General features: G+C 43.9%; 1 protein-coding gene across 1 annotated transcript in view; it reads right to left on the bottom strand.

Annotated features, from left to right (window-relative positions):
* The window catches only part of TMEM178B (transmembrane protein 178B), a 410227-nt gene that overhangs the window by 260749 nt on the left and 123090 nt on the right, over window positions 1-26388 (bottom strand). Inside the window, exon 2 of the mRNA XM_058297487.2 lies at window positions 2020-2133. Coding sequence (XP_058153470.1) covers window positions 2020-2133 — 114 coding nt within the window. The remainder of the gene's footprint in view (window positions 1-2019; window positions 2134-26388) is intronic.

The following is a 26388-nucleotide window of genomic DNA, read 5'->3' as shown; positions in this document are numbered from 1 at the left end:
CTGATACATGTGACAACACAGATGAACCTTGAAAGCATTATACAAAATGAAACAGGGAAGCTCATTTGGCCCAATGGATAGGGCGTCTGCCTACCACATGGGAGGTCCGCAGTTGAAACCCCGGGCCTCCTTGACCCGTGTGGAGCTTGCCCATGTGCAGTGCTGATATGCACAAGGAGTGCACTGCCATGCAAGGGTGTCCACAGCGTAGGGGAGCCCAACACTCAAGGAGTGTGCCCAGTGCGAAAGAAAGAGCTGCCCAGTGCGAAAGAAAGAGCCGCCCAGTGCGAAAGAAAGTGCAGCCTGCCCAAGAATGGCGCCGCACACATGGAGAGCTGACACGACAAGATGACGCAACAAAAAGAAACACAGTCCCAGTGCTGCCGATAAGGATAGAAGTCACAGAAGAACACACAGTGAATGGACACGGACAGCAGAGAACTCGGGGGTAAGGGGAGAGAAATAAATAAAAAATAAATCTTTTAAAAAAAAATGAAATGAACCAAACATGAAAGAACAAGCAAATACTGTATGATTCCACTTATATGAAATATCTAGAATAGACAAATTCATAAAGAGAGAACATGGATTAGGCTTATCAGAGGACAGAGGGAGAGGGGATTAAGGTGATTAAAAAAGTTTTGGTGGGAAGCAGATATGGCTCAAGTGACAAGGCTCCTGTCTACCATGTGGGAGGCCCCATATTTGATTCTCAGAGCCTCCTAGTGAAGGCAAGGTAGCTTGCACCATGGAGAGTTGGTGCAGCAAGATGACGAAACAAAGGGAGACAAGCAGACACAGAAGAACAGGCAGTGAATAGACACAGAAAGCAGATAGCAAGCACAAGTGGCAGAGGGCAGGGATGGAATACATAAATAAAATAAATCTCAAAAAAAAAGTTTTGGTAATGGATGGTAGTGATGGTAGTATATTGCAAATGTAATTAATGCCACTAGATTGCACACAAAATGGTTAAAATCACAAATTTTGTCTTATAAATATTAACATAATAAATATTTTTTAAAATTATAACTGGACAACAATAAAGAAAAGAAAAATCTTTTCAGCCTTAAGATTTGCCATCTTTAAAATTTACCAAATAAGGTATCCTCGTTATCAATAAACAATAAAAAGAATCTGCCTTTGCATATAATTGTAAACAGAATTTTAAACTTGCAACATTCTGTGAAAAAAAAGCTAGAAGAAGAATGTAACGGTAGATGTAAGAATGTGTCAGCATGAAGAACTATGCCAGCAGTAAAGGAGAGCTTTCCTGACACAGGCAGGCAGGTGAATTCCCATGAAGCAGAAGAGTAAAAGTAGCCAACTAACTCCATTTGCTCACTGAATCACCCTCTCATAATTTAAGTCACTTCAGATCCCTGACCAAGAAATTCCCTAACCAACGGACACATTCTGAACTTGTCTGAGCAATTACATGTAAACCAGGGTCCCAAAGCCTGTCATTCTAGGATAAACAGAGACTTGTAAGTCAAGAACCAGATCCTACTCCTTAGTGACTCCTCCCCTATGTAAATTCCCAAAACAAGGCAACCGGCAACAACCAGCTGGCCTCGCCTTTTACAAATAACACCACCAGGGACTAACCAGTTACCACAATAATATTCCAAACAACTGGGAGACATGTGGAAGCCAGATCCCAAGAGGTGGTATAGCTAAGTAGGTGAAATCTTAAATGCCTAGCAGGCTAGTGGAAAAAGATCACTGTTTGACTGCTAGGATTTTTTTTGTTTTTTTGTTTGGTTGCTTGTTTCCTTTTTTAATTTTAGAAACAAACTCCTCAAATCTACAGTGCAATCAAAACCAACTGAGGCTACTCTGATCCACAAACACTGGCCCTTTAAGGAAACGCCACAGTGCTGAGACTGTCCCCAGACCTCGGAAAACATACCCATCTCTCCACACAGAGCTGCTGACAGGCATCCAAACCTCCATGCTCTCCAACAGTTGACATTACAGCACAGTCACAGCCAGAGAGAGAAACTCAGGTGTACTTACGCAGGGCATGCCACTCATCCTGGCGGATGGTCTTCGTGATGTTGAAAGTGAGGTTCCTGGGGATAGTTGCTGAGGAGTAGTGGTATTTGATATACGTGCATCGCTCAATCTCTCCTGGCAAAGGCAGAAAAGAAACCAAATGTTAATGAGGTGGCAGCCACGTCTAGAGCCGTTCTGGGATCCATTTTTCTGCCCTGGGGAAGGTAACTTGTCTCATATTGGACCTTTTACACAAGGCAGTAACTTAGAGCAAAAAGAGCAAGAGAGTAGAACTAAAATCAAACAGCATTGATTTAGATACAAAAAAAAATACATCTCTGGGACCACTGAGAGGTAGGATGAGCCAAGGTTTAGAACAATACCAGCTTGCTAAGGAGATAGTGCCACGTTTGTCTAACCTTCTTAAGAGAGTCAACATTCGTGTCAATAGAGGAAATTTGGCATCAAAAGGCATAAACTGTTTACACTCCTGGACTAACCAAGAGACGCTTTCAGCGTTAATGATGTCAGTTGTGCCTTTAGCACATGATGACTTCAGGAATTTTGAGAAAGAAGGGCTCCTTCTCTTTCCTCTGTTCATGCCCTCCCAACCTCACCTTTGAACATATATCTTTATCTCTTTTTTTTTTTTTTTTTAATATTTATTTATTATTATTATTTTTTAATTACATTAAAAAAAATATATGAGGTCCCATTCAACCCCACCGCCCCCGCCCCCCACTCCCCCCACAGCAACACTCTCTCCCATCATCGTGATACATCCATTGCACCTGGTAAGTTCATCTCTGAGCATCACTGCACCCCATAGTCAATGGTCCACATCATAGCCCAGACTCTCTCACGTTCCATCCAGTGGGCCCTGGGGGGATCTACAGTGTCCCGTAATTGTCCGTGAAGCACTATCTAGGACAACTCCACGTCCCGAAAACGCCTCCACATCTCATCTCTTCCTCCCGTTCCCCACACCCAGCAGCCCCCATGGCTACCGTTCCCACACCCATTCCACATTTTCTCTGTGGACATTGGATTGGTTGTGTCCATTGCACACCTATGTCAACTGAGGGCTTAGATTCCACATGGGTACTGGATGCACTCTTCCCGCTTCTAGTTGTAGACACTCTAGGCTCCATGTTGTGGTGGTTGACCTTCTTCAACTCCATGTTAGCTGAGTGGAGTAAGTCCAATAAGTCAAAGTGTAGGAGCTGAAGTCTGTTGAGGCTCTGGGCCTGGGTGTCATATTATCAGTCCAGAGATTCAAATCCCCTACATATATCTTAAACTCAGCACCAACTACAATTCCAATAAAGTAGCATGCAAGTCTTGTGAAAAGAGATCCCCTCTGAGTCCATTTCCATCACGCAGAAACACCAGCTCCAAAGAAGGGCCATCTGTCATGGCAGTGAACCCCTTCTGCCATGACCATAGAACCCGTGGGTCTCTTTATCCCTCAAAAGAACCAATACCTGGGGTTGTATCCACCCTATCTGTCTCTTAGACTCTGTTCAGTTGTACATAGGGGTATTCCTTCTGACAACCTCCAGACTCTTTTTTAGAGACTCACAGCCTTATAATCTCATTTCTCCTTTCCATTTCCCCCTTACATTAGGTCAAACTGCTTCCCGAAGTCATGTTATTATATGTAGACAGGTATATTCTGCTGTTCCGCATTGAATCTTTAAGTCAAGGTCATTTTCTAGTTGCTTCTTCAGCTGGTATGTGGTAGTGATCCCTCGGTGCCAGGGAGGCTCATCCCCGGGTGTCGTGTCCCACGCTGGGGGGAATGCATCACATCTACACACTGAGTTTGGCTGTGAGAGTGGCCACATTTGAGTAACATGAAGGCTGTCAGGAGGAAACCCCCAGGCACAATGCTACTCTAGGCCTTGTTCTTATTGCAGGTGCATAGGCTCAAAAGTGTAGCCATTAGTATCAAGAGCCCACTGTTGGGCCCTCCTTCCTTCCTGGTTCTTGCCGTTGCACCTGGAGGATTGCCACTGCTCTCCCAGGGCCCACAACAGTGACCCCCCGGCCAGGAGCCCAGTACCCCCCCAGCTGTTGTTTTTAATTGTTTCCACTATGAGTATATATAGACATTACCATATACCCTGGGCATATGCCCTGTATAACTCCCTGTCAACCATATATATCCTGTCAATAACATCCCATATCAGTATTCCTCCGCTGCCATTGTTGAACCACTCTGTGATCCAAAACTTCCCGTAAAGTGAATCCCAACATAATGTCAGCTTCAGAAGAGTCTTAGATCACCAAAATTCATCTATACAATATACAGTATTTCCCCAGATCCACCATAAAACCTTTTCCCTTCCACAGCAATAATCTTTTAACTTATTCATATCATATTTCCTGAAACTGATGTACAGATTCCAAAACATAGTTTTCAAACAAGGTAACATTTGTGCTTACTATGTGGTCCATACTTTAGGTTGTACAGTTTTCTAAATTTTTTAGTTATCCTATGTTTTGTCTTATGGTTTTCATTATTAGTCTGTCGTCCCCTATATGTTTTTGGTGTAATATTAGCTGTTTTATATTCATCCTCGTGTACTCTCACATAACTCCTCTTTTGCCCCCTTATTTACCTTTGTTCTATCCATTGCACGTCCATTTTCCCCTCCCCTTAGGGCCCACAACGCCTGCCAATCTAATGCCCTGGGAGCCGTCCTTTCTCACGAGAGATACAGTTCTCTCTATTCGACGGCATTAGTCTTCCCCAGGATATAGGTCCACCCCACCCAATGGTAGAACCCACCTTGGCAAAATGAGCCTTCAGCTATTCCCTCCGGAGTCCATCCCGCATCAGACCATACCCCCTGAGCGTCCTAATCAGGTGTCCCTCCTACTTATACTTTGATACGTTTTACTCAACATTTAGTTCTCAACGAACTTCTGGCACTCTCCCATGTTTGTATGTTGCCCCTCCCTCCCACCTATTTCTTGGACCATATTACCCCTCTTCCCATCCCCAGCCCCCCTCAAACCCAGAAAACCCCACCCAAAGGTAACCCCTTGCCCCCATTTTGTCCCTTCTTTGTGCTCATACTTACCGCCAGCTCATCACAGATTCCACCCCTGCAGACATTAACTCACATCCTTCCTCCACCCCCCGATTTCCTGTAAGCCACTTTTCCAGACTCTAGCTCTCTGAGGCAGTTAACTTATTTCATATCATTGAGGTCATATAGTATTTGTCCTTCAATGCCTGGGTTGCTTCACTTAACATAAGATTCTCAAGGTTCATCCATGTTATCACGTGTGATTGTAGTGTATTGGTTCTTACAGCTGAGTAGTATTCCATTGTGTGTATATACCACATTTTATTGATCCACTCATCTGTTGATGGACTTTTGGATTGATTCCAACTTTTGGCGATGGTGAACAATGCTGCTATGAACATTGGTGTACATATATCGGTTTGTGTCCTTGTTTTCAGATCTGATGGGTATATACCCAGCAGTGGTATTGCTGGGTCATATGGCAAATCTATGGATAATTTTTTGAGAAAGTGCCAAACTGTCCTCCAGAATGGTTGGATCCTTCTGCATTCCCACCAGCAATGGATGAGTGTTCCCCTTTCTTCACATCCTCTCCAGCATTTGTATTCTACTGTTTTTTTCATGGCTGCCAATCTTATGGGAGTAAGATGGTATCTCATTGTAGTTTTGATTTGCATTTCCCTGATAGCTAGGGATTTGGAGCATTTTTTCATGTGCTTTTTAGCCATTTGTATTTCTTCTTTGGAGAAGTGTCTGTTTAAATCTTTTTCCCATTTTTTAAATGGGTTGTTTATCTTTTTGTTTTCGAGATATATGAGTTCTTTATATATGCAAGTTATAAGTCTCTTATCAGATATATGGTTACCAAATATTTTCTCCCATTGTGTGGGTTCCCTTTTTACTTTCTTGACAAACTCCTTTGAGGTGCAGAAGGCTTTAATTTTGAGGTAGTCCCATTTATCTATTTGTTCTTTTGCTGCTCGTGCTTTTGGTGTGATATTCATGAAGCCATTTCCTATTACAAGGTCCTGTAGATGTTTCCCTACACTGCTTTCTAAGGTCTTTATGGTCTTGGCTCTTATATTTAGGTCTTTGATCCATCTTGAGTTGATCTTTGTATAAGGTGTGAGATGGTAATCTTCTTTCATTCTTCTACATATGGCTATCCAGTTCTCCAGGCACCATTTGTTGAATAGGCCATTCTCTCCCAGTTGAGAGGGTTTGGTGGCTTTATCGAATATTATATGGCTATATACATGAGGTTCTATATCTGAACTTTCAATTCGATTCCATTGGTCTGTGTGTCTCTCCTTATGCCAGTACCATGCTGTTTTCACTACTGTAGCTTTGTAGTATGTTTTGAAGTCAGGAAGTGTGATTCCTCCTATTTCGTTTTTCTTTTTCAATATGTCTTTGGCTATTCGGGGCCTCTTTTTATTCCAAATAAATTTCATAGTTAGTTTTTCTAGTTCCTTAAAGAAGGCTGTGTTGATTTTTATTGGGATTGCATTGAATATATAGATCAGTTTTGGTAGGATAGACATCTTAATAATATTCAGTCTTCCTATCCATGAACAGGGAATATTCTTCCATTTATTTAGGTCTTCTTTGATTTCCTTGAACAATCTTGTATAGTTCTCGATGTATAAGTTTTTTACCTCTTTAGTTAAATTTATTCCTAAGTATTTGATTTTTTTATTTACTATTGTGAATGGTATTTGTTTCTTGATTTCCTCCTGATCTTGCTCATTATTGGTGTACAGAAATGCTACTGATTTTTGCGCATTGATCTTATAACCTGCGACTTTGCTAAACTCATTTATGAGTTCTAGGAGCTTTGTTGAAGATCTCTCAGGGTTTTCTATATATAGGATCATGTCATCTGCAAATAATGAAATTTTGACTTCTTCCCTTCCAATTTGAATGCCTTTTATATCTGGTTCTTGTCTCAGTGCTCGAGCCAGTACTTCCAAGACAATGTTAAATAGGAGCGGAGACAATGGGCATCCTTGTCTTGTTCCTGATTTTAGAGGGAAGGATTTCAGGATTTCGCCATTGTAAACAATGTTGGCTTTAGGTTTTTCATATATACTCTTTATCATGTTCAAAAAGTTTCCTTGTATTCCGATCTTTTGGAGTGTTTTTATCAGGAAGGGGTGCTGTATTTTGTCAAATGCCTTTTCTGCATCTATAGATATAATCATGTGGTTTTTTTCTCTCAATCTGTTTATATGGTGTATTACATTGATTGATTTTCTTATGTTGAACCATCCTTGCATACCTGGGATAAATCCCACTTGGTCATGGTGTATAATTCGTTTAATGTGTTGTTGAATACGATTAGCAAGTATTTTGTTAAGTATTTTTGCGTCTAGGTTCATTAGAGAAATTGGTCTGTAATTTTCCTTTCTTGTGGTGTCTTTGTTTGGCTTTGGTACTAGGGTAATGTTGGCATCATAGAAGGAATTAGGCAGTGTTCCTTCTGTTTCGATTTTTTGGAATAGTTTCAACAGGATTGGTGTTAGTTCTTTCCGGAATGTTTTGTAGAATTCACCTGTGAAGCCGTCTGGCCCTGGGCTCTTCTTAGTTGGGAGATTTTTAATGACTGATTCTATCTCTTTGCTTGTGATTGGTTTGTTAAGATCATCAATTTCTTCTTTCGTCAGTATGGGCTGCTTATGTATTTCTAGGAATTTGTCCATTTCCTCTAAATTGTCATTTTTGTTGGAATATAGTTTTTCAAAGTATCCTCTTATGATAGTCTTTATTTCTGTGGGGTCAGTGGTGATATCACCTTTCTCATTTCTTATTTTGTGTATTTGCATCTTTTCTCTTTTTTTCTTTGTTAGTCTCGCTAAAGGTTTGTCAATTTTGTTGATCTTCTCAAAAAACCAGCTCTTGGTCTTGTTTATTTTTTCAAGTGCTTTCTTATTTTCTATTTCATTTAGTTCTGCTCTTATCTTTGTTATTTCCTTCCTTCTTCTTCCTGTTGGGTTACTTTGTTGTTGTTTTTCTAATTCCTTCAAATGTGCAGTTAATTCTTCAATTTCTGCTCTTTCTTCTTTTTTGATATATGAATTTATGGCTATAAATTTCCCTCTCAGTACCGCTTTTGCTGCGTCCCATAAATTTTGGTATGTTGTGTTATCATTATCATTTGTTTCAAGGTAGTCATTGATTTCTTTTGAGATTTCCTCTTTGACCCACTGTTTTTCTAAGAGTGTGCTGTTTAATTTCCAAATTGTCGTGTGAAGTCTGGGTCTCTGTCCCTTGCAAATTTCTAGCTTGACTCCACTGTGGTCAGAGATATTGTTTTGTATGATTTCGATCTTTCTGAATTCATTAAGCCTTTCTTTGTGGCCTAGCATATGGTCAATCTTGGAGAATGTTCCATGTGCACTTGAGAAAAATGTATATCCTGCTGTGTTTGGGTGTAATGATCTATATATGTCTATTAGATCCAGCTCTTCTAATATACTGTTCAAATGTTTTGTTTCTTTAGTGATTCTCTTTTGAGATGTTCTGTCCAGAGTTGATAGTGGTGTATTAAAATCCCCCACTATAATTGTAGATGCATCTATTCTTTCACTTAGTTTTTCCAGCGTTTGCCTCACATATTTAGAGGCGCCCTTGTTAGGAGCATAAATATTTATGATTGTTCGATCTTCTTGACAAATTGTCCCTTTCACTAAAATATAGTATCCTTCTTTGTCTCTCACAATTGTTTCACATTTAAAGTCTATTTTGTCTGATATTAATATAGCTACTCCTGCCTTTTTTTGGTTGTTGTTTGCTTGTATGATTGTTTTCCAGCCATTCACTTTCAACCTCCATGAGTCTCTGGGTCTAAGATGTGTCTCTTGTAGGCAGCATATAGATGGGTCATATTTCCTTATCCAGTGTCCCAGTCTGAATCTTTTGATAGGTGAGTTTAATCCGTTGACATTCAGTGTTATTACGTTTAGAGAGTTATTTATGGTAGCCATATTTTGGTTGGATTTGTGTTTGTTATATTTTGTTTGTATTATTTTATTTTCCCCTTCTATTTTTGTCTTTCTTGTTGCTTTTACACTCTCCTCCATCTCTGACTGTCCTGTTTTTTCCTTTCTTCCTGCAGAATTCCCTTAAGAATTTCTTGAAGGGGAGGTTTCTTGTTGATATACTCTTTCAGTTTCTGTTTATCTGTGAATATTTTGAACTCTCCATCATTTTTGAATGCTAGTTTAGCTGGATAGAGTATTCTTGGTTGGAAATTTTTTTCCTTTAGTACCTTGACTATATCATACCACTGCCTTCTTGCCTCCATCGTTTCAGATGAGAAATCAGCACTTAATCTTATGGAGTTTCCCTTGTATGTGATGGTTTTCTTTTCTCTTGCTGCTTTTAGAATTTTTTCTTTGTCTTGAGCATTGGATAATTTGACAAGTATATGTCTTGGGGTGGGCCTGTTGGGGTTTATGACCACTGGAGTGCGCTGTGCTTCTTGGATATGTACATCTGTCTCTTTCAGTAGATTTGGGAAGTTTTCATTCATTATTTCCTGCAACACTCCTTCTGACCCCTTTCCCTTCTCTTCTCCTTCTGGAATGCCTATAATACGTATGTTTGTGCGTTTTGCGTTATCATTCAGGTCCCTAAGTCCTATCTGGATTTTTTCTACCTTTTTATTGACCACTTCTACTATCTGTTTGATTTCCAATGCACTGTCTTCCACATCACTAATTCTCTGCTCTGCCTCTTCTAGTCTGCTGATATTTGCTGCAAGTGTATTTTTGATTTCTTGAATTGTGGTGTTCATTTCCATCATATCTGTTATTTTTTTGCGCATGTCTGCAATTTCCCCTCCAAGTGTTGTCTTCACGCTGTTAACCTCTTTCATTACTTCATCAAATTTGTCGGTGATAAATGTTCTGAGATCTTTCATTGCTTGTGCGAAGTCCTGCCCCCCTTCCTGATTTTCAGTTTGTTGATTGGATTCAGCCATGTTTTCCTGATTACTGGTTTGGTTTGTAGATTTTTGTTGCTGTCTTGTCAACATTTTTTCTTGACGGGTTTAATCAGTTCCTTAGCTTCTTTGTCTAGTCTTGGAGATTAATTAGCTGTTGTTTTTGCGTAAGTGTTATATCTTCTCTTTGTCACTTTGTTCTTCTTATTCCAATTTCTTATTGCTAGTTAAGCTCACTTTAAAGGAAAGTATTAGTGCTGGGGAAAGTCAATTGTGTAAGGAAGGAAAAAGTGTGAAGTAGTATTGGTGATATATGTTTACAAAGCAACAATATGAGTTCTGGGAGGATGGAGGTTAGATCATGTAAATTGTGTAGAGTTATAGTAGTAGGAAAGTACCTATAATGAGGTAGACGACTGAATATGGGAGGAATGTGGTACATACTAAGAGGCTATTGTTTTCGTGAGAGAGGGAAAGAGAAAAGAAAGGTAATAGTTTCAGGGACGAATACCAGATGGAAAACTAAACAAAGGTATTAGAAATTAAGAGTTAGACACTTTGTGGATCAAAGAAAGGGAGATGGAATATAGGAGAGATAGCAGATGGTGGAGGATATCAAGTTGTAGGGGAAAGGGGATAGTGTAGATAGGCTAAATCTATTCACAGAGAAATGAGGCAGTGGAGGGTGAGGAAACCCAGCAAATGTGAGGTATTTCCTGTAGGACCTATTGTATTGTTAAGGTAAAATAGTATAAGAAGAATATTGGGAACAAGAAAGAGAGGATTGGAAAAAAAAAAAGAACAACAAGAACAACAACAACAACAACAACAAAAAAAACCAAAGAACAGAAACCCCGCCGCCAGGCTCGGCTGGGCTCAGCTGGGCTCCGGTCCCCTGCCCGCCGCCCGCCGCAGCTCGGCTGGGCTCAGGTCCCCCGCCCACTGCCCACCGCGGCTCGGTTGGGCTCGACTTCCCCTCCCGCCGCGGCTCGGCTGGGCTCGGCTGGGCTCGGCTTTCCCGCCCGCCGCCCGGCGCGGCGCAGCGCGGCTCGGCTCTCCCGCTCGCCGCCCGGCGCGGCGCGGCTGGGCTCGGCTGAGCTCAGCTGGGCTCGGCACTCCCGCCCGCTGCGCCTCAGCTGGGCTCGGCCGGACTCGGCTTCCCCGCCCACCGCCCGCCGCCGCGGCGCAGCGCGGCTCGGCTCTCCCGCCCGCCGCCCGCCGCGGCACGGCTAGGCTCGGCTGAGCTCGGCTCCTTCGCCCGCCGCCCGCCGCGGCACAGCGCGGCTCGGCTCTCCCGCCCGCCACCCGCCGCGGTGCTAGCTGCCTCTGCTCCGCCTACCCAAGGAGGGAGTCCTCCACACGTAGCTGGGATCTCCGTGTATATTTCACAGGCGGATCCTCTCTGTTACCTTCCCTCCAAATCGATGTCCAGACACCTCCGGACCAGGAAAAATCCCGAAACAGCCGGTCCCAAAGAGTCTCCGACGCCTCCCAGCCGATTCCCCCCAGGAGCTAGTAACCGGGAAGTTCACTCAGCCGCCATCTTGCCTCCCCCTCCTGAAAAGTCCCAAATTATATCTTAAAGACCAGTCCTTTCCGTTACCTTCCCACCAAATCGATGTCCAGACACTTCCTGCCCTGAAAAAATCCTGAAAAAGCCTGGTCCCGGAGAACCTCCAGCGGTGCCCAGCTGCCTCTTCCCAGGAGAGACGGCAAGGCAAGCTCACTCAGCCACCATCTTGCCGGAAGTCCTCGTCTTTATCTCTTTGAACCAGTGTATTTTCAGGTTTCTTGGAGAAATTAAGGCCCATTAGATTCAATATCTGCCCCAACAGGATATCTACTGATATGCTGTAATTAATCCATGCATGCCTCTAAGAAGTCTATAAAAATAATAAAACTTTTAAATAGTCAATAAATCAGCATATTTAGACCGGCCTTGCTAAAATTATCGAAATGCCCCTGTATTTTAGAGCAATGGTTCTCAAAGTGTGGTCCTGGGACCAGAAGCATCAGCCTCCCCTAACAACTAATAGAAATGCAGGTCCTCAGGCCCCATCCCAGACCTACTTATTCAGAGACTCATAGGTGGAGCCCAGCAATCTGAACTGTAATAAGCCCTCCAGGTGATTTGATGCACATGTTGGAGGACTGCTCTTAAGGAACTTTACAGAATTGGCTACATGTTAATACATAAAAGCACATTTGCAAATTCCAAAAAGAAAGTATGATTAGCAGTTCTTTCCTCATGACTTTTGGTCTGCTGCAGGTATTGCTACTGATGCTTTCTTGACTATGCGATTTTAAAACTCAGTGGCAGGGCATTGTGAAGAATCAGGAAAACAATGATTTTTAAAGGTTAGAGGTTTTGAAATTTGGTTTTGCACCTGAATGGATTTTGATGGTAATCCATTTTGCACCCCACTGATTTTCAATTTATAACTGGTGGCACCTGATTGAATTGTTTGACCCCTGGCTCACTGTCAGTAGGGAACCTGGCAATTGGTGAAGTGCAATCATTTAGATAGTGCCTCATGAAACCAATGCATTATTGTAAATCATACATGGAAAACTGCCCAGTTTCCAGTTATTGGCAGACACTCCTCCAGTGGGATAGATACTGTCCAAAGAGCAAAGTTCTGGAAAGGTATTATGCACCATTTTCCAGAATCTTCACTTTTCAACACTTCTTAGCTTACAAACGTAGTGAAGCCCCTCACATACCCCCAGAACTCCCCTCTGACTGCACATCCTCCTCCCACTTCTGCTGTCATCCTCCTTCCCTAACTTGCTAAACTTCTTGAAAAAGTAGTCTACCAGACAGTATCCACTTCCCCTACTTTCAGTCACACCTCAGACTGGCACATTCCAGGTTCTGTAACAATTTCCATTAGTAGCATCACCTCCCAGCAAGGCTACAATACCATAAACCCCTAATCATCCCCAACGCTCCTCCTCCCTTATGTTTCCCCTCCTCCCGGACATCCAACTGGCCACCAAATGTTATCAAAGCTACTTCAGAAATGCGCCTGAAATCCCGCCTCTCCTCTCCATCCCCATTCCCTGTAGAGCAGTCGTATCAACAAACAGCCCCATTTACTGGGGATTCACTATGTGGGAAAGACTGTGCCAAGTGCTTTGTAGATCAGTGGTTTCCAGGTTTAGTCATGTCACAGCACTCATAGAAGGCAATTTTGTTAGGCATCTTAAGGTAAACAGATGAGGCTGCCCCAGGTCCTGTCCAGGCTTCCCAAGGACTGAAGGAACCAATATTTCCAGCATACCTGTAACCCATTCATGGGTTCAGTACTCATCCCACCATCTGGAAACTGTTACCAATATTGTCTCATTTAATCCTTTATACAACATTATCATTATCATCATCCCTAATGTACAAATGAGAAAATCGAGGCTCAGGTGATTAAGTGACTTGCCCAAGGAAGTGGCAGTGCTAGAATTAGAACCCAGAACTGTTGGACACTCTGTTAGAGTCTCCTCCACAAAACCACCCTCTACATTGCTGCTTAAAGTGCATTCCATTAAATAAAATGTGGTCATGTCATTACCCTGCTCAAAGTTTTCTGCTGATCTCTTTGAGACACAGAATAAACTACATGCTTTTCAAATATAAAGTCTTAGCCACCCCTCCAGCTCCCCTTTGGCTCCAACCCTCATACACTCTAAATTTCAGCCAGATAAACCTTCCCACTTTTCCCTGAATATGCCACATCCTGTCATGACTCTGTGCCTATTCTCCTCCCTGCCTTCCTTCACTTGATAAACTCCCAATTGTCCCAAAGAGGTGGCTGAAATGGCAGCTCCTCAACAAAGTCATCCTTGCCTCTAGAACTGCAGCCATCTAGAAGGTGCTCGGCTGGCATTCCTTCCCTTCTTTCTTCCCTCCTTTTCTGTGCTCTCACAGCCCTTGCTTCTGTCCTGACTGCAGCAAACACAACAATGGGCTGTGATTTATCTGTTTATATGCCTCACTCCCCCATTAGATTATGAGCTTCTCAAGGGCAGAGATATTGTCTTATTCATTCATCTTTATCCCCCTACTCCCTAGCACAGGGTAAGCACCAATATCATGTACTTTAAAGGAAGGGATGAATAATATGGGGTGCCTTTTGTTAGACCACAGAGGACAAGGAATCCAACTATTTTTATTGCATGCAAGGGATTAAAATAATTGAAGCAAATTAGAATGTGAGGAATAAAATGAGGTGATCATTGCAGAAATCTAAGTCTACAGCCAAACACCTCTCCCATTACAATGTAAGGAGACGTGGTCAAACACAGTGAGGTAGAAGAGATCCACATGGGAAAATGGAACAACCTCTCAATATACTTGATAAATGTAATTCAAGGAGCAACTAGGTCAATGGGATTTGAAAAATGAGGAAGAAAATAAAGAAGAGAGGAGACATAAAGTGTAGTGGGTTGTAATAAGAGTACAATCAGCAACTTCCAGGGACATACGGAGTGGTCGGGTTGTGCTCTGCACAAAGGCACATCCCTGCGGCCACCTGGGTGCTGAAATCCAGCTGCTGTTCTTCTTGCCAAGCATTGCCCCCTGGTGGGGTGTGGGGTTGCCCCTGCCAAAGCAGCTGCCTCTTTCTAACTCATACAAAGGTGTCATCCGGGCCAGGAGCAGCCCTACACGCGATAATTTCACAATCAAACAAAATGCTCCCCTGGCTCAGCCTTGGAGGCACAAAACTAGATCCACTGGCGATGGCCAGTTTGGTGTTTGTCACTAGTGCCTGAGAAAAGCACCCAATTTCTTGTCTAAGTTCAGCTTCTCTCAACCTCAGCACAAAACTCAGGTTACTGCAGATTCTAGACGGGCTAGAGTCAGCTCCCTGAGCCCTGCCCCCAGACCCCAGACCCCAGCAGTGCAGGAAGAGGTCACTTGACAACAAGAGGAATGAGGATCCCAGAGGCGCTGCAGGTGGCCAGCCAAGGAGCATGGTCTGGAGCCACCGAATGCCCGTGGGAGACCCTCACTATTTGTTTTGCCTCAGGGATGGCAAGTATCCTGCCTCTGACAGAAATTAAATTTGAAAGACTCAAACATTGCCTAAGAAGAATGGCAAAATATTTATCCATGAATCTGCAGGTCCCGTCAGTGAGCTGGGCTTCTATAAACACAGGCACCATCTGGACACCGGTTGCGTGTGCCCAGAATGTGAGCTTCCCAATACAAACAAGCTTTCAGGCAACAATCAGGGCAGGAAGACTACCTGAAAGGCAATGGAGAAGCCCCTGGTATTAACTGGAAAGAAGGTCAAAACCCCTCTCTACAAACTCCTGTATCCCAGCCTCGAGAGAGCCACCAGACTCTTATTTTTCCATGGGCCACATTAACTGCCCATCCATGCTCTGCCCTCTGAAAGGGTGACCCTTCTACCCAACCTGGGTAAAAAAAAAAAAGGGGGGGGGCCTATTTACAAAGCTGAGTACAAAGGATGGTGCAGGGACCTGCAGCTGGCAACAGAAGGGAACTGATATAACCCCAAGGCCTGGAGGGGCAGAGGAGGGGGTGAGGACCAGAACCTGGAGAGAGCAGCCCCCCGACAGGAGCTGTGACCATGGGCAGAAAGTCACAGCCAAAATGTGGTGATGGGGCAGGGGGCAGTCAGGGGAATACACACTCCCACCTCTCACTCCTTCCACCGTCAATATCCTGCCAGCACCTCCCATTCGCTGAACCCAACTGGAAGCCAGAGGGCAGGTCAGCCGGGTTCACTAGATCCCACAGGTCAGGCTCCAGGAGAACAGAACACGGCAGATGGCAGAGATGGCTCCTGAGGGGCAAACGAGAGGGATCCCGCTCACCTCTTCTTTCCCTTCCCTCTCTTCTTCCTCCCGCATCTCCGTGGCCCTCTCCTCCTTCTTAAAGCTTCTACTGCAGCTTTTCCTTGGCCCAGTGACAGCACATTCCTCCTCCCCTCCACCTCTCAGAGTCCACAGTGGCAAAGGGGGATGGAGGGAACAGGAAATGGGGAGAAACCGCTCCAATTCTTTATCTCCATTTCAAGTCCTGAAATATCCAAGGCATAAGCGTGATAACTCAGAAAAAGTACTCAATGTGGTCCCTGGACAAAGTAAGCACTCAATAAGTATTAAAATAAATTAGTCATTATCACTACTCTAAGAATACTCCACATGGGTAAGACCACAGGAAATCAGAAATAATATTAGTTGCTGAGGTCTCTATCATGCCATGGGCATACCTATATATGACTACAGTCTATAAAACATCTTCACACACAATAACCCTCAGAGGCTGGTAGAGCAAGTGTTCTGTTGTACATTTAATATAGGAGGAAACTGAGATTGGGAGAGGGGAGTGGCAGAAATGCAGCACAAACCTGCATGCACTGACACTAAATTCTGAATTCTGAACATACCCATAGCAATTCCAGCATGCGAGTTTGCTCTCACGGGTATCAGGTTTCAGCGATGCATGGTTATCTAAGTATTTGTGGAAGGATTCCATCACTGTAGAGTTATATATATCAGGAACCTTCTTAGGCAGACTGATTTTAGAGGTGCTGGGACCCACCCCCACTCCACCTAAAATTATATTTTCTAAATAGGTGCTATGGTATTTTAATTCTTTCCACTAGACATTCCTTTGGGTCAAGGATTGTTCTCTTAGGCAGACGTTTTTAAAGTTCTTTTTAAAAAGTCCAAAGGAGTGTCACTGAGCCACTAACACCTACGTGTGAATGAGAGTCCAAAATCTCTTCCACCAGACCTGTGCGACCGTCTGCAGCAGGGGGCCACTGGAGGAAAGAGATGCCGAGAAGGGGAGGAAGGGTCCAAGGGAGCTTCTGAGGGCCAGTGGGGGGTGTGCTCCAAAGGCAAACCCGCAACTTCACATCGGACCCTGGGCTGGGCAGCACCCCACTGCCACCACACATTGGAAGTGAAAAGAAGTGGGCTGGGGATGTGACAGTGCATATATTTAGGAAAAGTTAGGTTAAACAAAGTTTAAAAGATTTACTACTCCAGGACTTACAAGGACTTTTAATATATATTGTGACACCCCCAGAAAAGGACAGGTAAAATATGCAGACTTTCCCAAACTCCTCAGATTCAAAACCTTTGTCATTCAAGGAGCAGTTTCTACCACTGGACTATGAGCACCTCAAAATTTAAAAAAACATGTCTTTTGTATATATTTCTAACTGCAGAGCCAAGCATGGCAACTCCCACATAACGGCAAGCACTAGATGAATGAAGAAGAGATATCAGTGTATGCTATTTGATCAAATGGTCTACAAGGTAAGATAAGTCCCTGGATCCAAGTATTTGTTAGTCTCTTCTCCAAAGCCAGATCTCGAAGCCACCAGCAAAACACCAGAGTCAAATATCCACCCAGGGGAAGCGGATTTGGCTCAACAGATAGAGCGTCCACCTACCACATGGGAGGTCCAGGGTTCAAACCCCGGGCCTCCTTGACCTCTGTGGAGCTGGTCCATGCTCAGTGCTGATGCGTGCAAGGAGTGCCCTGCCACGCAGGGGTGTCCCGCATGTAAGGGAGCCCTACACGCAAGGAGTATGCCCCGTAAGGAGAGCCACCCAGCGCGAAAAAAGTGCAGCCCGCCCAGGAGTGACGCCACACACACAGAGAGCTGACACAACAAAAAGAGACTCGGATTCCAGGTGCTGCTGACAAGAATATAAGAGGACACAGAAGAACATGCAGCAAGTGGACAGCAGCAGATAACTGGGGTAGGGAAGGTGAGAGAAATAAATAAAAAGTAAAATAAAAAATAAAATATCCACCCAGGAGCTGTTTGCACAATGCCTTGAAATAAGTCTGGAATCTCTGTGGATACCTAGAGCAGCTGTCCTCGGCCCTCACACCTCCAGCCCCCTCCCCCTGCTGCTTCCATCGGTAGTGGACGCTCCTGGGCAAGCTTCAGCATCCCACACCAAGCACCCACCAAGACTGTGTTTTATAAGTTCACTTTGCCCACTGGACAGCCCAGAAGACCACAGGAAAGTTAATACCACCAAAGAGCCATCCTCAGCCAAAGGGGCTGAGAGTCAGAGAGCAATGGAAGGTTGCATCTGAGGCACATTCTGCAGTTCCTGAGAGGGTGCCGTGGGGAGGGACCCTCATGCTCACATCAGTAACCAGCTCAGCTCCGCACCCTGCACGGCTTCTCCTCTTCCCTGTCTCAGTCGTCCTGCTCCTTCACTCGTAGGTTTTCCCCCTAAAGTTTTCCCTGCCTCGGGCACCACTTTTGGGGAAATCCAGACTAAAAACAATAACCTAGAGGAGAGCAGCGAATAGGGTATATTACGTTGGAAACACTGTGGATAGTGAAAAGTAAAAGGGACAGGCACAATTTGATCCTGACATCACTTTGAAGGGTCATATCAGCAGCTGTGGCTTCAGCAGGCTTTTCTCCCCCTGTCTCAGCTTCCTTGATTATTTTCTTTTCCTCTCTTCATAGTCAAGCATCTCAGGGGATGGTCTACTGGGCCACTTCTGAGAGTTAATGTGCCTACTTCATCCCAGAGCTCCTTTTAGAAAAATAAACACCTATTCACCACCTACCACCTGCCAGACCTCGTATCTTATCCCATCTCATCCTCATAATAACACTGGAAGGTAAATATTATGGTAAAATTCCTCTTTGCCTGAAGAAGAGAAAGAGCATTTAGACAGCTGCAGGCTCTCCCTGCAGCCACTCAGCCGGCAAGGGAGGAAGCCAGGAAGCAGGCCCTGGCCTCTCCCACCCCAGGGTCTGGGGTCTCTCAGTACAAGCACTGCGGTTTCAGGCAGCACAGCTGTAATGATTGCGATTCCCTGGGAACAAGGATTGTTTTCAAGTCACCATGGCTTGTACATGGAAGAAGCTCAATAAATTCATTGATGGAGAAAGAAAGGGAGGATGGGGCAGAGAGAGGGAAGAGACACCACCTATGTCCTGTTGGTTGTTCCTCTTTGCATGGAGCCCAAGGCTAGGGGGGCCCAGACCACTGTGGTGTCTCACTCCAAATGTTCGATTGCCTTGATTTTAAAAGGCCTAACTAAAGGCACCATTCAGGCAGCAGCAGAATCTCCAATTTCCTGAACACATCACCAAGGACGATGTTTAAAGAAAGGCTGTTCATGTGGCCCTGGGGTTCCACAACTGCAACCTTAAAGGCTAGAAGAGAGCAGGGAGTCAACCAGGACTCTCCCCAATCACACAGGGTCAAGGGCATCAGGAAGCTAACTCTCGCTGTACACACACATGTACACACACACACAGGAGATGAATCCAGTCAAACAGCCTGGTGTTTTGAAAATTAGAAATGATTTTGGAAACGGCAATCCTTTTTTCTTGTGGTAATATATATAGTGTAGAATTTGCCATTTTAATCATTTTTAAACATACAATCGAATCACATTAACTGCATTCACAATGTTGTGCTATTGCATTGCCACCACTCATTACAAAACTTTTTCATCACCGCTATGAGAAACTCTGTACCCATTAATCAACAACTTCTCATTTCCACCCACCTCCCTTAGCCCTTGGTAACTTCAAATCTACTTTATATCTCTATCAGTTTGTTTATTCTAGCTATTTCATGTAAGTGGAATCACATAATATGTGCCCTTTTGTGCTTGGCTTATTTCACTTAGCATAATGTTTTCAAGGTTCATCGATATTGTCATATGCATCAAAACTTCATTCTCTTTTATGGCCAAATAATATTCCATTTTATTTATAAAATATTGCTTTCAGCACTGGTGTACAAATATCTGTTTGCATCCCTGGTTTCAATTCTTTGGGGCATATACCTAGAAGTGGAGTCGCCAGGTCATATGGTAATTCTATGTTTAACTTTTTGAGGAACTGATAAAGAGAAAGAGCAATCATTTTTACAATATTTATGTCTTTAAAAGAATTAAGTCAAACAAGTCCATTTGCTGACACTATCTGAGCCCATATTTGTCCTGAAATTCAGAAACCTCTGGCCACGAGGGCCATCCAGTAGGAGCCATACAAATGCTATTAATCGAGAAGTCTTGTTTGTAGATACCTCACAAATTTGTATGTGTTCACAGCTCACGAGAAAAAAATTTAAATGCAGCAATTTCTTCTCTTTTTATAGACAGAGTTTAGGAAGGTCCAAATTTAAGGTGATATCTACATTATTCCTATGAATAAAACACTCCTCCTCATTTCCTTAGGTACATAAACATTACAAGTCTCTATAAACCACAACTGTTAATAATACAGTCACTTTGGAAATCAGTTTGACAGTATTTTTCAAAAGTTTAACATAAACTTACCATATGACCCAGCAACTCCACTCCTCTGTATTTCCACAAGAAAAATGAAAACATAGGTCCCCACGAAGACTTGTATGCCAATGTTCATAGCAGCATTATGCACACATAATAGCCAAAAAGTAGAAGCAAACCACAGAGCCATCAACTGGGAAAGGGAAACTCAAAACGTGGTGTATCTATACAATGGAATATTATTCTGCAATGAAAAGGAATGAAGGACTATATGTGCTACAATATAGATGAACTTCAAAAGGCATTAGGCTAAGGGAAAGGAGCCAGACACAAAAGGCCACATATTGTATGATTCCACTTATATGCAGAAAAAGCAAATCTATCAAGACAGAAGGCAGAGTAGTGGTTGCCAGGAGCTGGGGGTGGGAGCAGGGTCTGACTGCAAATGCGTGCAAAAGCTTCTGGGTTGTGATGGGAATGTTCTAGAATTGGATTATGGGGATGGTTTCACAACTCTGGAAATTTACTAAAAATCACTGAATTGTACATTTAGGGCGGGTAAATTTTATGAAATACAAATTGTACCTGAATAAAGCTGTTGTGTGTTTTTTTTTTTAAGTTTTCTAAAGGTCAACTAAAAAAAAAATCTAAAACTGTTGGGCTCCAGTTGGAGTAAACCATGAAAAGAAGGTTAATGACAAAGTAGCCATTAGTATGGCCCAATAGCCCTTAACTAGATTTAAACATTATTCGTTCCATAAAGATATTCTAAGTGTCTACTATATGGCAAGTTTTACTTTGCCTCTTCATTTATGCCCCCAACATTTGCTTTTGCACACGACAACCTCATGGAATCAACCTCATGGAATCACCCTCATGGCAACAAAAATTTTTTTGTTGCCAAAATGCTACTAACTCCCTCCAGGTTTGCGGCATTCTTCAGGTTACAGCCCCTTCTCATCCATCATGTCATGAGGTTTTCACAACAGTGCTGTGAGGTAAGCAAAGTGGCTGATACCCTCTTCTACAGATGAGAACACTGAAGCTTAGATACTGACTGACTCACCCAGGGCTTTTAAGTGGAAAATCCTGTGTTGAATCCGGACTTCTGAATCTCAATGCAATGCCCTCTTCCTAGCACGGTGCAAAATTCAGATGTGCTGATACAAATGTTTGCCCTCAGTACCCAGTAAGGCAATCACAGTGACTCTCTCCACCAAGGTCTCTCTCCTCCACGTGCCCTGGCTGCCAGCCCTCCTTGGCATAACCTTTATGATTCTCACTTCCATGACTGTCTAAAACTGAGCTGACGATTTTCAGTGATCTTTCTAGCCCAAGGCCTGGTTAGGCCTCTATGCTTAATAAATACAACTTAAGTTAATAAAAGATTAAAAAAAGTAGAAAGAACATATTGAAAAAAATTTAAAACCAATGTTTTTAAAAAAAGAAGCCGATTAAAGCATTAAGACTGGGACTTTGTCTCCTCTTTAGAGGGCATTTTCTAAATAAAAAAAAAATTAAAATTACACATTGGTAGTGAGAAGACATAGGGAGATCTTCTTTTAGTAAATTAGGAAAGCCATTTATCAGGTTTATTAGCATTATTATCTAGAATTCTTTGGAAGACCACAGGAGTGGGGAGGGGCCAGGGGCAGCAGCAGAGCCCAGGATTAAAAGTTGCTATTCGGTGCAAAAACTTGTCATGAGGGAGCCGGATTTGGCTCAACGGATAGAGCGTCCACCTACCACATGGGAGGTTGAGGGCTCAAACCCAGGGCCTCCTGACCATGTGATGAGCTGGCCCACGTGCAGTGCTGATGCGCACAAGGAGTCCCATGCCACACGGGGGTGTCCCCCGCGTAGGGGAGCCTCACACACAAGGAGTGCACCCTGTAAGGAGAGCCACCCCATATGAAAAGAAGTCCAGCCTGCCCAGGAGTGGCACTGCACACACGGAGAGCTGACACAGCAAGATGACGCAACAAAGAGAGACACACATTCCCAGTGCCGCTGACAAGAATGCGAGCAGACCCAGAAGAACACACAGTGAATGGACACAGAGAGCAGACAACTGCTGGGGGGTTGGGGGGGAGAAATAAAAAAATTAATCTTTTAAAAAAACTTGTCATGAAAGCAGGAAGCAAACCTGGGTTATTCCAGGGGCTAGAGAAGGGTAGACTGGGCTAGTGGTTCCTGCTTCCCCCACAATCCTGTCCCCAAGTGAGGCAGAAGTGGGGAGCAGAGAGCACACCTTTTGGCAAGCTCTGCCTACAGGCAATGTTGCGATTTCCCTGTTTAAGACACAACTCTTCACAAAAGCTTATTTCAAGAAATCAACCCACCTTCTCCCCCTTCCCCCGCCCTGTTCTTCTCTTTAGCGCCTTCTGCTACACCCAGATGTTCTGAGTTGAAAGATTCGTAAAGGCTTAGGCTACTGCAGACACAGTCAGAGAGAATGTTGGATTTTCTTCATACCAAGGGAAAGTGTTATGTTTTTATTTTTAATGCTTTCAAATGCGTTCCATTTTGCATGCTTTGTTTTTTGTGTCTGTGGTATCCACGTGACCTTTTAATGTTGTTTGGTATGCATTGCCTAGACGGAATCTTAAATATTTAATTCTTTTCCATTCTATGTTACATAAATGCTTGTTACGAGCAGTGTTCGGGGACCCTCCTGATCCCCACAACAGGAGTTCATTTTCAAAATGCCACCTGTTCCCAAATGCCAACCCCTTAGACTCCCAGCACATTCCTGACGGCTCACTCCCACCCAGATACTTTTTGCTGGCTGCTAGTGTACCACAGTTACAATATCCACAGTACAAGCTACATTGAGAAAGGAGAGCTTGTGCTTTTCATCTTTGTACTCCTAATGGAGTACCCCTTATGGCCAAGATGATGCTTTGAGTATTGTTATTTATTTTATGTTTAATAAATACTTTCTACGTGTTAGGTACTATACAAAGTACTTTATTACACACTACTCTATCTAATCCTAAAAGTTAGGTATTGTCCCGATTTCACCAATGAGGACCTGGAAGCTTAGAGAAGTATTCTGCCCCAGTCCGCATGGCGATAACGCAGCAAAGGGTGGATCCAAACCCACCGAGCATCTCCACAACAGCATATTACACCACACACGTGAAAAGAAATTTCAAAAAAGCAAGCTCTTTGGAAAGAAACTGAGAGACCCGCCAAGGTTTTATATAGGAAACAAAGCACAGCTTTTCCATTTGCAGGGACTTCCAGCATCTCCATGCTTTGCTGCTCTTATCAGAGTGAGACAAAATGTTTGCTTCCCTAACTCCCTAATGAGCTGGGGAGAATACCGCTTCACTTGCAGAAGTGCAGCACTGGAGGAGAGCTTAAAGAACATCTACTCCAACACCTGCATCTGATGTATGAGTCCCTGCCACATCTCAGTCCCCACTTCCAGGACAAACCACTTGCCAGCAGCAGCTCTTGGGCAACAACCCCTCAGAGCCTCCATTTCTTCATCTGCCAAAGGCAGATAACAATAGCACTCACCTCATAAGATTGATGAGGAATAAATGAGGCAACCTGTGTAAATCCTGCTCCATAGTAAGCATTCAATAAATGCTGGCATCATTTATTAGTTATGCCTCTAGAGACACACACTCCGCTCCCATATAACTGCTCATAAATATTTGAAGACAGCTCTCATGCCCCTCCACACACCCAAGTTCTGCTTTTCTTACAGTTGAACACTCACGTTCCCACAACCACACAGGCACAAAGCCCATGATTGCATTGGTCCTTTCCAAGGTACAGTTCCTGGTCAAAACCTCTCTCAGTGTGACATGTAGCACTGACCATAATCATTCCCACATGTGGCATGACCTGTGCACAGCCCAGCAGGACCACGAGTGCCCTGCTCTGGGGGCCACGGCTGGATCAGCATGGCCGGGGCCCCTCTTAGCTTTGTTGGCTGCCATGTTGCAGGGCTGGCCACACAGAGATAACAATTCCAAAGAGTTTTCCCTCAGTGAAGCTGTTATGCCCACTCTCCCCCACAGCCTGCTTGGGCAGCTGTCTTTTCTCCTTTTTGGTTGGTTTTTGTATTTTGGTTGTTATCTCAGTGTGGGATCTTCTGCTAATTACAGCTCCTGAAGAAATGTTTGGATCCTGATTCTGTCATTCCACAAATCATCAAAGAGCCCTACACACTTCCTCAGCAGTCCATCTCCGACCTCATGCTAGCCATCACGAAAACCCTTCAACAGGGCAGTGTTGAAGGCAGAACATCTGTCCAAGCACACAAAAAATTTCCTTTTCACCAGAAATCAAAACATCATGAGCAGTCTTTGGCTGTAATCGTTCAGCCTGTTATGAATTCACCTCTCTGGTCCACCTCCCCCAGGCCCTCCTCTCCATCTTGCCATGGGAGACACTGGCTACATCATTCACTCCACTCAAACTAAGGACTGTATCCAAAACGGGAATGAGGGCAGCTTGGCATGGTTTGTTCTGTCTCGGCGACTGCCACTTCCCTTGCTGCGTGCTCACCTGCCATCTGTTTAATAAGCCCTTTTGACAGTTTTCCAGAGATCCCTCCAACTGGGCTGCTTGTCTGTGTTCATGGAATCCCCTAATAGTCTTCTCCTTTATTGAAAAGCTGAGCACCAGTCACCTGCCTCCCCGCTCACAGCACCTCCCCCTCCAGGGCTCTAAGATTCCACAGCAACTTCGGATGCCCCCCACTTGAGAAATCACCTCTCAGGCTCCTCCTGTCTTTCCATATCACCTGGTAATCAAGACTCCAATTAAGAAAAAATGAAACTACACGGCCTCTTCCCTCAGTCCCCACCTTGCTCCTGTTCCACCACAACCAAGGCAGATGTTTCCAGTCTTTATCAACCACAGCAAGGTGCTCACTCCAGTGGCTTCTCGCTCCATTCGCTAAACAGGTTGTTTTCATTACTTTATCAAGTGCCTTTTCCTTGACTAAATATTGTGGCATCTAAGACTTGACAATCTTCTGTGCTAAAGGTCACCTCATCGTTTGTGGATCTACAAGCTTTTTTTTTTTTTTTTTCTGTTTTATTTTTATTTTATTTTTTTTTATTGACTTTGTAATAATATTACATTAAAAATATATATGTGAGGTCCCATTCAACCCCACCCCCCCGCCCCCCCTCTCCCCCCCCCAACAACACTCGTTCCCATCATCATGACACATCCATTGGATTTGGTAAGTACATCTTTGGGCACCTCTGCACCTCATAGACAATGGTTCACATCATGGCCCATACTCTCCTCCATTCCATCCAGTGGGCCCTGTGAGGATTTACAATGTCCGGTGATTACCTATGAAGCACCATCCAGGGCAGCTCCATGTCCCAAAGACGCCTCCACCTCTCATCTCTTCCTGCCTTTCCCCATACCCATCATCCACCATGTCCACTTTTCCCAATCCAATGCCACCTCTTCTATGTGGACATTGGATTGGTTGTGTCCATTGCACCTCTATGTCAAGAGAAGGCTCAGATTCCACATGGATGCTGGATGCAATCCTCCCATTTTCAGTTGTAATCACTCTAGGCTCCATGGTGTGGTGGTTGTCCTTCTTCAACTCCATCTTAGCTGAGTGTGGTAAGTCCAATAGATCAGATTGTAGGTGCTGGAGTCTGTTGAGGCTCAGGATCTGGCTATCACATGATCTACAAGCTTTTTATCCTAATTTCCTCATTCCTGGATTTTAAATGCCTTCCTTGCCACCACCCCGCCCCCCCCCCCCCACCCTTTTTGGGTCTTTTTAGCATGCTTTAAATAAGACATCATTTTACTGGCATTACACAGTGGCTTCCTCACAAAAGGAAATATAGAACAAGGTGTTACTGTGTTGGCCCCACACCTCCCATCTTCCCTGCTAGCTTTTTGGCTGCCTTTTTCCCACTTTGCTCGTGTATTTTCCAGCTTGAAGCAGAGTGCCTGAGAAAGAATGAGAAGATGAGGTATGGTTTTAAATTACTGTTTGGGGTATAGTAAATAATCTGTAATTCCCTTATTCCTTATTCCCATCACATCCCTAATGACCTTCCGGAAAGTTCAGAGCCTCAAGCTGCCACTGCCCTCACCACGGCCCCTCCCACCCCAGTGCACAGACACCCAGTGCACACGTCTGT

This window comes from Dasypus novemcinctus, chromosome 5 (assembly GCF_030445035.2).
Source record: "Dasypus novemcinctus isolate mDasNov1 chromosome 5, mDasNov1.1.hap2, whole genome shotgun sequence".
Classification (NCBI taxonomy): Eukaryota; Metazoa; Chordata; class Mammalia; order Cingulata; family Dasypodidae; genus Dasypus; species Dasypus novemcinctus.
The sequence above is the reverse complement of the archived record's forward strand: the minus strand, read 5'-3'. Positions and strand labels throughout refer to the sequence as shown.